At 45.4% G+C, this 11,916-nt stretch overlaps 1 protein-coding gene across 2 annotated transcripts in view; it reads left to right on the forward strand.

Moving 5' to 3' along the window:
- The window catches only part of LOC148476866 (sulfotransferase 1C4-like), a 45,562-nt gene extending 35,490 nt beyond the window's left edge, over positions 1-10,072 (forward strand). For both annotated transcript variants that reach the window (XM_088457471.1, XM_088457470.1), the window contains exons 5-8: positions 799-925; positions 2,481-2,575; positions 2,667-2,847; positions 7,593-10,072. In XM_088457471.1, the coding sequence (XP_088313597.1) occupies positions 799-925; positions 2,481-2,575; positions 2,667-2,847; positions 7,593-7,714 (525 nt within the window). In that variant the 3' untranslated portion in view covers positions 7,715-10,072. The remainder of the gene's footprint in view (positions 1-798; positions 926-2,480; positions 2,576-2,666; positions 2,848-7,592) is intronic.
- Positions 10,073-11,916: the final 1,844 nt, after the last annotated feature.

The following is an 11,916-nucleotide window of genomic DNA, read 5'->3' on the forward strand; positions in this document are numbered from 1 at the left end:
CCATCGCGACCATCTTCCTGGCCACTCGCTATAGCTGTGGGTGGTCACCCACAGCTATGCGAGCGGCCAGGAGGCCGTTCAAAAAAAAAATAGCCCGGCCCTGATTCAGAGCGAGCACTCTGTCAGAGCGAGCGGCTCTGAATCAGGGCCAGAGTGAAAAGTGATAAGAAAGTGATTAGGTGCCAGCCAATCAGCTCCCAACTGTCATTTTTCAAACAAAGCCTGTGACACGACAGTTGGGAGCTCATTGGCCTAACACTGCTTAGATAATAGACCCCCCAGGACTTTTTAGTGACCTATTTGGGAGGCCTCGGAGGGAGAGAGATAAAGGGGAGAAGTTACTCAAAGCTTCTAATGTCGAAGACCGTGCCAGATAAATGACAGTTATGAGCTGATTGGTAGCTTTGCGCAACTTCTCCAAATTATCTCTCTCCAAGATTTCATCTCCCCCATACTCACATAGTACTACCCATAGGTTCCAATGTAATGTGGTACATATATATCGGTAGGGTCGGTGTCCTAGTTCCACCACTTGGCCAGATGTTGCTGAGAATGATAGAGGCTGTCAGAAATCATAAACTGTCCCAATTGCTGATAGAAAGCTGAGCTTGGCCTCAGGGGAATAACAGATACCCCATACGTTCTGCGCCGTAGCCAATAATAAATTGCTGAGACATCATTTCTCCTGACCAACATCTCCTGGGTTCCTGGCATTGGTGTAAGGCTTTGTGGAATGTGTAATAATGCTTGTATCAGTCGGGGTATTATTTTTACGTGTGCTTTTCCTCTCCCCGGCAGGTTGTATATGTTGCTAGGAATGCAAAGGATTGCATGGTGTCATACTATCACTTCCAAAGGATGAATCAGTTCATGCCGGAGCCTGGCACCTGGGATGAATACTTCTCGATGTTCTTGGCAGGAGATGGTGAGATAAAGAAATAGCTATAATTGGTATTGAGCCCCTAACTGTTCAGCCCACAATTCCATCTACATGCCTATGACATTTCCTCAGCACACTTATCCTATGTGCAAATCAAATGCCCAGTTATACCCACTAATCAGCAAGTGGAAATACAACAGAGATCCATGTGACTTCGATTGGCCCGTAATTACGTATACCCATGCACGTGCAGTTGTCTGGAAATTGCAAGATCCGCTGCAAATGGAGTAGCGTGCAACTCTAAATCAGGCCCCACCAGTAGATTGTGAAGCTCTCTATGCAGCTCACAAGGGGCATCTTCAGGGTCCTTGCCAACATTATATGGCATTAGTTGGTCTGGCCTCATTGGGTTCCAGCAGATGGAGTAGTGTGAAGTAGAACATAGGGCATCAGTCACTGTTGTTACTATGAGGTAATGGAGATGAGGCTTTGGGCACTGCTCTCCATATTACCTCTACATTATAGGGGAAGCGTCTCTAGGGTACCCATATAGGTAATACAAGCTCCATCACTAAGACCTTCTACAGCAATGGCAGAATAAGGGGGAATAAATAGACTCTCGCTACCTATATTCCTAGCAGCCACCTGGATGGAGGAGTCTCTACAGCCATGGCCAAAACTTTTGAGAATGACACAAGTATTGGTTTTCACAAAGTTTGCTGCTTCGGTGAATTTAGACTTTTTGTCAGATGTTACTATGGTATACTGAAGTAACATTACAAGCATTTCATAGGTGTCAAAGGCTTTTATTGTCAATTACATGACGTTTATGCAAAGAGTCACTATTTGCAGTGCTGACCCGTCTTTTTCAAGACCTCTGCAATTCGCCCTGGCATGCTATCAATCAACTTCTGGGCCACATACTGACTGATGGCCGCCCATTCTTGCCTAATCAATGCTTGGAGTTTGTCAGAATTTTTTTGTTTGTCCACCCGCCTCTTGACGATTGACTACATGTTCTTAATGGGATTTAGGTCTGGGAAGTTTCCTGGCCATGGACCCAAAATTTTGATGTTTTGTTCCCCGAGCCACTTAGTTACCACTTGTCTTATGGCAAGGTGCTCCATCATGCTGGAAAAGGCATTGTTCATCACCAAGCTGTTCTTGGATGGTTGGGAGAAGTTGCTCTTGGAGGATGTTTTGGTACCATTCTTTGTTCATGGCTGTGTTCTTAGGCAAAATTGTGAGTGAGCTCACTCCCTTGGCTGAGAAGCAACCCCACACATGAATGGTTTCAGGATGCTTTACTGTGTTTACTGGTAAGATACCTGTCTCTTCTTGCTCTCTGGTCATTCTGGTCCAATGCGCTGATTGAGCACTCAGAGCCACTGGGCATGTGCAGCAGCACAATTCCTTCCCTTATATTGCATGTTGTGGCCACTGCTCTAGTAATATTGTATTATATATTACAGCCATTGTGGTCATGATTGGAGCCATGGGCAAGGAGTGGGGGTATACGGAGAGCTGGAAACAACTCCTGTATTTGTTTATGACCATAGGCTACTATTGTTAAAAAAATATAAAAATTTTTTCTTTGCAGTGTGTTGGGGAAGTTGGTTTGACCATGTAATCGGCTGGTGGAAAGCAAAAGATAAACATCGGATTCTGTACGTCTTCTATGAGGATATGGTGGAGGTGAGAAGGACAGACAGAGCACAAAGTATATACTGTATATTCTCAGATAGTTCAGGTTCTGATATTGTTACCAAAACTCTGTTGTTGACAGGACCCAAAGCGAGAGATCAGAAAGGTAATGAAGTTCTTAGAGAAGGACCTGTCAGATGAGGTTCTGGAGAAGATCCTGCATCACACGACGTTCCAGGCATTGAAGAAAAACCCAATGGCCAACTACAGTGCCATACCATCCGTTGTATTAGACCAATCCATCTCTCCCTTCATGAGGAAAGGTAGAATTCTGTTGTTTCTACAAATCAATTAGAGTTTAGGACAGGATATAATAGCCTCTTACTCTGCAATAGTCTCAGGTTCATTTCTGTATGTAAAAGAGTAGAGTGCAAATAGCCACATAATAGCCACATAATTTCCATTTTAAAAAAATGCATCAATGCAACTCGCCATCTCGATTTTTTTAATGCCGATGGTAAAAGTCACCAGATGCAACAGGCTGCATTTTTTTAAGTCTACAAAATTGCACCTTAAAAATGTTTTTGATACAATAGAGGTGCCACTGACCAACTGGCACTCTGTTTTAAAAAAAATAAATAAAAGTGCATAGATTTCGGCCCCAGGTGTAACTAACAGTAACACTGGAAGTCTGGGCCTGATTCAGAGCCAGACGCTATTTGCGCTCGCTCGTTCAGAAAAAGGGGCCGGATATTTAAATAGAGCGCTCGCTCTTTGCGGTCTGTTGACGCCTCTATGTCTGAACGAGAGAACGAAACATGTGCTCGCTATATTTTAAAAAACGCCCCCTGGCCGCTCACATCCTACATCATCTCCGCTATTTATTAGATTAATCGAGTACATCGAAAGGCGTATGAACTACTCGCAGTGCTTGTGGTAGCATTTTCCTACCGCAATCATGCGAGCAGTTCAGGCTAAAAGACAACCAAGTGACGTGGTCGATGGCGCTGCTTTGTTAATTATGCACACCCTTAAAACGCCCGTTTTGACCGTTTGGCACGCCTGCGTTCGGATCTCCACTCCCCGTTTTCAAGCACCTTCCCCTGTTACCACCCACAAACGCCTCATCCTGTCACTCAAATTAGTAGGCATTCGCTATTTTGCAAGCACACAATTTCCGACCGCAATGACTGGTTCGCGCATGCGTATTACGACCCATACGCATGCGCAGTTGAGCGAACATCGCTCGGAGCGAACGAGCGGCCGCTTACGAGCGGCTCTGAATCCAGGCCCTCTATGTTCATGCTGGCTGTTAAAATCAGGAGGACAAAGAGCATGGAGTTCCACAGAAAAAGTCACTGCCAGCAGTAGGTTGCCAGCCAGGGCTGTTGGCGCTATAGCAGGGATACCACACAGTGGGGTAGATGTATTATAGCAGCACTTAACGTGCCGCTATAACGCTTCCTGCTTCGCCCCTTTACCGAGGTGAAGCAGGAAGCACTACCGATGAGATGTATGAACATCTCACCGTCCGGAGAGGGGGAGCATTAACTCCCCCCTCCAGCGCTACCCTCTAGAGACTGCAGGGCATCAGCCTAGTGCTGCCGCGCTGTGTCGCAGTCCCGGTTGGCTCCACTGAGCATGCGCGGGATCTTGCAAGTATCGTGAGATCCCCGCGTGCAGCCTGGAGCCAGCAGCCCCTGCAGCAGGGACAGCGCTGTCCCTGCTGTGGGGATAGGGCAGCGCCAGGCTGTAGCTGTTGATAGAGACAGCTACAGCGGGCCGAACGGTCAGGCAATCTGACCGTTCATACATAACCCAGGCTATCGGTGCTGCTATCTTGTAGATTTAGCAGTACTGATAATGACAGGGGAGCATATACTTGATCATACATCGGGGAGAAGCGGAATCAGCACACATAACGTGCGCTGATACCGCTTCTGAGCTTCATACATCTCCCCCAGTGTGTATTCCTCCCATTATAGGGCCATATTCAATTAGCGGTGAAAAGCCGTAATCTGCGAAAAAGTATAGCAGATGATGTCATTTTGCCAGGCGGAAACTTTCCGCCATATTCAATTTCGCATACGTGGAAAATCAATGCAATGTAATAGGTGAAAAAGTTTTGCCTATGAATACCCGGCAGAAAAAAGTTTTCACAACAATGGATACAATTAGGTAATTAAAGACACAATTGATTACACACATGATAAGCAAGAAAGTTACTATGGGATCCGTAAGTTTTATTATACTGTAACTCTGGAACCTGGGATCAGACTGTTGAAAAAGAGTTAAATAGAGACTAAAGGTCGGTACACACTATAGCGATATATCATATCTGCAGATGATGGTCATTCATACACACTGAACAACCATCAACTGCATGCTGGTCGAGCCGGCCTGGGTGCTAATAGGGGGCATGGCCTAACTGTGGAAGGTGTGGTCACGCCCCCTTCGGCATGTCACACTGTAGAACAGGCTGGTCCACTATGAACCCTGGCCCTGATTCAGAGCCGGACGCTCTGACAGAGCGCTCGCTATGAATCAGGGCCGTTTTTTGTTTTTTTAGAATAGCCTCCTGGCCGCTCGCATAGTTGTTGGTGACCACCCACAGCTATAGCGAGCAACCAGGAAGATGGTCGCGATGGTCAAGACCATCGCGACCATCGGGCTTGCGACGAGACCCTTGTGGTAGGGTCTCATTGCCGCAAGCCCCAAAGAGATTTCGGCTCTAACAGAGATGAAATCTCTCCCACTGACATCACTCGTGATGTCAGTGGAGCCGCCCCCAAATGGCAGGCGTTCTCATGGGAACGCCTCTGTTTGGGCAGCCACCCCCCCGGCCCGCCCACCAAAGGGGCGAGCTGTCACTCAACATCGACAGCTGACCCCCTTTGTTGCGAGACCCGGAGCGATGGAGTGCCCATCGCTATCCGGGTCTCGCGCATGCGCACTGGCCCATCATCAACCCGGTTGCGAGCACACAGCGCTTGCGACCGGGTCAGAATCAGGCCCTCTGCCCGGACTTCACTCCCACTCTCTGCCTAACTGGTTTCACCGATTATAGCGAGGACGTCAGCAGTAAGCACCGCCTCTCTCAGCTCATCCAGACTTCCCTTATCACCAGCTCTGTTTCAGGTTATCGCATCTCTGGCTGCTGCCCGCACCTGTCTGTTGCCAGGTAGATACACTGGTCAGGTGCTCCTCTCTGTTACCTCAGGACTGCAACTAGGGATGGCCAACAGCCATCGATGATTCCGAATCCTCGATGGTTTATGGCTGATGTAGAATGTTTTTCAAGGCGATGGGGGAAAACCAGATGGTTTCCCTCCACTGATGGAAGAGCATAAACGAATAGATTTTTTTATTTCTTTTACATGGAATCAGAACTCAAAACATAGCACCGCCCCTTGACACATGCGAAGCCATGCCCCTGGTTCTGATTGGCCCACGGTCCAGTCAGTCATAGAGTAGGGATGACCATCGGTTGGTGGTAACCATCGATGGTAACCATACCGATGGCCATCCGTAACTGCAACTGCCAATGGCTGCTCCCTTCCAACTGGCAGCTGCCTGACACTGGTCATGTGACCTGCTTCTGCCCTCCTGAGCAGCTGCAGAGGCTGCTGGGAATTGTCCGCACAGTGGTAGGCATAATACCTTTCATAGCGGGGTATTACTCACCCCATATAAAAAAACAGCTTCATGGTGTTAACACAAGGACGTTGTGTATGGGGTAATAAAAGTGTCAATAATATCATGCTAATGTTTTTTTCTTGTCAAACTACAGGTCTCAACAAGCCCGGTCATGCCCAAATGTAATGACTGCTGGGCATGCTGGCACTCCTCTGATAACCATAAGTGCCAGCATGCCCGGGCAACCATAAGTGCCAGCATGCTCGGGGGGGGTAGGGCTTGCCTACCCCCCCCGATTTTGCCAGGAGCCTCCCGAAAATCGGGTGCAGCTCCAGGCTCCCTGCAGAGGCAGGCAAGCCTCCCAGCAGCCGCCGATCCCCCCAACCTCCCCCCCCCACGATTAATAGTTATATCCCCGCAGCGGAGGGGGCCGGTGAGGAGATTCACACTGAATCACGTCATTTTGGCCCTATCCCCTGCTCCACAATGCCTGTATTATCGGCATTGTGTAGCGGAGGCGGGACCAAAATGACGTAATCGCGTGGCCCCGTCACGCCCACAAATGCCTGGCCACTCCCCCTTGTTTTGGCCACACCTCCCCCTTCCCGTCCTGCCGATCTGGCTGCTCCCTCCCGGAAAGAGCAGCTAGAAAGTCAGCAAGTATGATCCAGGACCCATAGTTCACCTATATTAAGAAAAAATAAATAAACTGTATAAAAAAGACAGATACTGTGAAAACCTCTTTTATTTAAATAAATAATAATCCCCCGCACAATCTCTCTTACACCCATTTATTGCTCACCTGTGTCCAAACCAGGGGTCCCCTGTAGTCAATGTAGCACGATCCTGTGTGCTCAATCATTCTAGGGACTACAGCCACATGGTGAGTGGCCTAGGGCTGGTTCGGAGTTATGCCAGGGAGAATGCCCGCTGTGAATTTCCCAGATATAGTGCCACCAGCCCTGTCTGGCAAAGCCTTGTGCTGGTAGCAACTTTAACAGGGAGAACCTCACGCTCTTTGTCACCCCGATTTTGCCGTTACCAGCCTAGACTCTCACCGCTAGTTCTAGGTACACCTAGGGGAGGAAACATTTTTCTTTATATGTATTTACTTTATCAAATAAACCACCACAAACAGGCCGGAAAAGCCCAGCTCCTGGTGGGGTGTGGGTTCTAAACCTGACACACTTTGCCAGCAGCTTGGATTCTCAGCTTCCAAATCACCGGCTATTACACACAGTAATTTTGAGGCAAAACTCTCCAAACAATTGCCAGAATTTGCGGTGACTTTCAAGTAGTCACAAATCCAGTACCTATTACATTCCAACCTTAGCGTCAATACGGGGGCAATTACTAAGCGTGGGCATTTTCCTTGTTCTACATGCCGTATTTGCGTGTTATTGATTCCATGTTTTTGGATTCTTTTTATCAGGGGAAGTCGGGGATTGGAAGAATCATTTTTTGGTGTCCCAGAATATTTTGTTTGATGAGGAATACGAACGGAGAATGGCGAGAATGGAGGGGAGCGGTCTGAGCTTCCGCACCCAGTTATGAGGCCACAGCTGCCCGCTCACACAATGTCGCCAACTAACCACCTATTGTGCCAGGTGCGGGCTCAGCTTCCTCAACTGGATGTAATCAGTTTTGTTGAAATTACAGCAAGCAATAAATAGTGACCCCATCTTTACACGGAGGGAGTAATCCATCTATTTGGACCTGTCGAATCCAGTTATTCATTAAGGCTCCTGATCACACAGACCTTTTGTTTTTGACTGCAAAGAAAAAAATAATCAAATGTAAGATAATTGTATTATTTATCATTAAAAAATATAATTTTTTTAATCAAACTGCTACAATTCCGGATAGAATTCTCAGCGACAGTAATAATGATAATCCCACGAGACCATTGTGATGCTTATACACAAAGGTAACAAAACCACCTCTCAGAGAACCGACGGGGGAACGTTGCACTCACCAGGATGCTCCTACATACCCCATCCCCCGGATATAATCTACCAAAATCTTGTTAAGTTTAGGGGAGACCTCCATAAAACTTTGTTAGAATAAAAACCCCAGAAAAATCCCTACTATTACCATGATTTTATGATAAAGTAAGAAAACTGTCACATTACTGAAGAAAAGCTTGGCCTCCACGCCATCCACGCAATTGGGGAAAAATGTGGTAAAATTCAGTATGATCCTCGTAGTAACTTGAATCTCTAAATTGTATTCCATATTGCTTTATAATTTCCATAAGAACTCACTAGTTGATTCTAGTCTTGACAGCTTAGCTGTGTGTGTCTATCCTCAAGCCATCTATCCAGAGCTGAGTTAAAGCTTTGTGGGGTCTGGGGTACTTAGGACTGGGAGCTCTTAAGGGCAACATTTGGGACATGAGGATCGGGTCCTCATGCACAAGCCTTGGGCCCGCACTCAGAAAGGGGGTGTGACCACACATCACGTCACCATTTTATTTCACACTGGGGGGCGTGAATATCACTTCCCAAGCTGCTAGGCTGCCCTCAATACCTTTCCTCCATGGGACAGTACCTGAAAAATAAGACTGTCCCACCAAAATTGTGATGGTTGGGGGGTATGCATACATACACAGTCACAAACATACATACACACATATATATATATATATATATATATATATATATACACGTCACACACATATACACATACATACAGTCACACATACATTCACATACCTAGTGTCATATATATGCACACACGTATATAGTCACGCACTTGTACATATGAGAGACAGAAAATGTAGTGCCCCCCGTCTCTTACCTTACACTCTGCTACACTGTCTGCAGCTGCTCCTCCCCTCCTCTCTCCAATTCTGCTGGAACTGACTGTACATTGCTGGGTAGCCCCACCTCCCTGCTTGGACTCCACCCTCCCTGTGCTTTTCAACCTCTACAGCTCGCAGTGCACTCCTGCACTGCTGCTGTAAGTAAACATTAGGCGCTCCCCTGAGAGAGGGGGTCTGGGGCACTTGCCACTGTGCCCTCCCCACTTCCCTTATCCATCTCTGCATCTACCCAGGAGTCACAGCTCCCTGACCTCAAGTCTAAGTTAAGAAATCTTGGACATCACTAAAAGATAAAGTCAAGAACATCATTAAGTCACAAAACATTACCCCTAAATCTGATAAGGACCCGACCACTTTGCCGAAAGTGCTCAACAGCCTCTATAACACCAACCTTAATAAACTTTGCAAGCAATTTGGCAAAATGACTGAACTAACTCTCTGGCTCAAATTGATGAACCCTGATGAAGTGGGAGTCGTTCCTTCCTGACAGGCACCGGATAACTGAGGACAAACCACTGACGGTATCCACCGTATCACTGTACATTACTGTAATCCATTAAACCTACGGTGGCAAATATAGTCCTGATTCAGAGTTTTACACATTGCGGAAAACTAATTTACAAGAAACATTATATTTTACATAATTCCATATTTATATATGCTTTATAGTGAATACAGCTCATCAAATTCATATGGCCATTGCACAGCCATTTTGCTTTGTACACATTTAAACGAAGAAATGAGTTGAGATTACTGTAAGAGCAACTCCCTGTGAAAGTGTTTATCTGAAAGAGTGTACAAGTGCTTGACCATTTATGTATAATTATGTATAATTCTGGGCAAGTGAAACTTCCGAACCAAATATAGAGATACCGAACAATGATCATCTCATAAAGGAATCTACTTCTCTTTGACTGCCAAGCACAGGAAGGGCTAACTAGAACAAACTTTGTTTATCTGATGATGTCAGTGGGTGTACAGGGAGCGTATTAAATGAAGATTGTAATAGGAAGGTATAAAATACTCTGTAACAAAGTTTATTGTTGTTATTCTTGCATTATAACCCTGGGGGATATGTGCTCCCAGTTAAGGGCTAGATCTATTTATTTAATTAATTAATAAATGACAAATTCTTAAGTACAGTATACTGGATTGGAATCTATTACTTTATGCAACAATGAAACACCAGGTAAAAGATAGGATTAGACAGCTATTCCGATATTTATAGCGTAAATTTATAATAATAATAATAATAACAATAGGGTTTATCTTTCTTATGGCCCTTTTACTAAGCTTAATTTTGAACACTGCTTTTTATTTCAAGATTAACAATATTTCCTGCATGTACAATTATACATTTAATGGTAAAAAAAACATAATTAAACTCCAAAAAAGCACTGCGCGTGTGCCATATAAATAACCAGTAATAAATAAAATAAATAAAATAAGTAACTTTTCTAAAAACAAATATCTACATGTATTTTATTGAACTTTAGTTTTATTTAATACCTGTAGCCCCTTGTGCTATGTGGTCAGTACATAGGCTCCTGTGGGTATATTTAATAAAGGTCGTTTTTGCTTATTTTGGTTGTTTTTCCATCAGTTTTACAAACCCCCCCCCCATTTACTAAGGGAAAAACCAATGGAAAACCGTCCAAATGGCCGACTTTAGAAGACTTTAGAACATCGGACCGACTATGGATTATTTTACATAGACTAGTATACAAACCGCATCTACTTGCAAAGCTGACTGAAAGCGACCCAAAGACGGTAATAGACCTGACTATGGCAGGTGAGTTTATGTGAAGCACTGCACAGGTTACTATGATCTGTGCAGGCTTCATTTGGATGAACCGTTTATAGACGGTTAAAATAAAATAAAAAGACCTCTAAGCCTAGGCTAGTATTGGAAAATAGAGGTTGCAAATGGCATTGGGACCCCCTACTTTCCAATAACCAGCACAAGGCTGAACCATGATGCCGTAGCAGGGGGACACAGAGTGTGGGATCTTCCTGCCATAACGTCAGCCAGCCCAAAACTGGTCATCCCAGGGCTGGAATCCCTAGGGAAGTGGGGACCTCCCCCCAAAAATGGGTTCCCCCTTCTCAAGAACAACCAGCGCCATCATGGAGGTAATAGGACTTAGCAAAATAATGTTGTTTTTTTACAGGTGGACTACAGATCCCAGCATGCCTGCCCCAGAATGATGGCACTTATTGAACCAATTATGCTAGCATGCCTGGACATTAAGGGCCACTGGCACCTGTAGTCCTCAAGTAAAAAATATATTAAACAAAAGACCGGACACGGAATATCCCTGAATCCTCCCCTGGGGTCCTGACCCTGAACTCTCCCCAGAGGAGCACATTGCGTCAGGTGGAGGCACTGAAGCTAAGAAAACCACAAGGTGAGAAGCATTACATACACACCATTACCCAGGACACCCAAGTATAGGGGTGAAACACACTATTATAAAAAATGGGTGTAATAATTTTAAAGGGGAGGGAGTTAAGGAAAGCACCTTACAGATTATATTATTAAATTATTTGAATATTTAACTATGCCTTGTATAAGCTAGGTTTATCTTAAAAAAGTGTAACATGCCATATAAAATGGAAAGTTATACCCTTTCTCATGGAGTTATTATCACGCTGCCACAGGAATGAATGCCGACGTACTCCTTTGGTATTGATCCCTGGGTTTGTGGACCAGCTGCCCTGCCGGTTGAGCTACAGCAGCCATTGTTTATATAGACTGTTGGTCTGTAATACTTACCCTTCATGGATGTGCCTGTTCTCCACCCACTTTGGGGCCACAGTTAATCCCCTGCCACCTGGGGCTATATAAGGCTGAGAAACTGCAGCTGTGTTGCCTGATTAATGTGCACAATGCTCTAACCTGGCTGCTGCTGGCTCCTGGCTCTGCTGATCT

The sequence above is a fragment of the Taudactylus pleione genome, unplaced genomic scaffold, assembly GCF_031769625.1.
Source record: "Taudactylus pleione unplaced genomic scaffold, aTauple2 ptg000762l, whole genome shotgun sequence".
Lineage (NCBI taxonomy): Eukaryota > Metazoa > Chordata > Amphibia > Anura > Myobatrachidae > Taudactylus > Taudactylus pleione.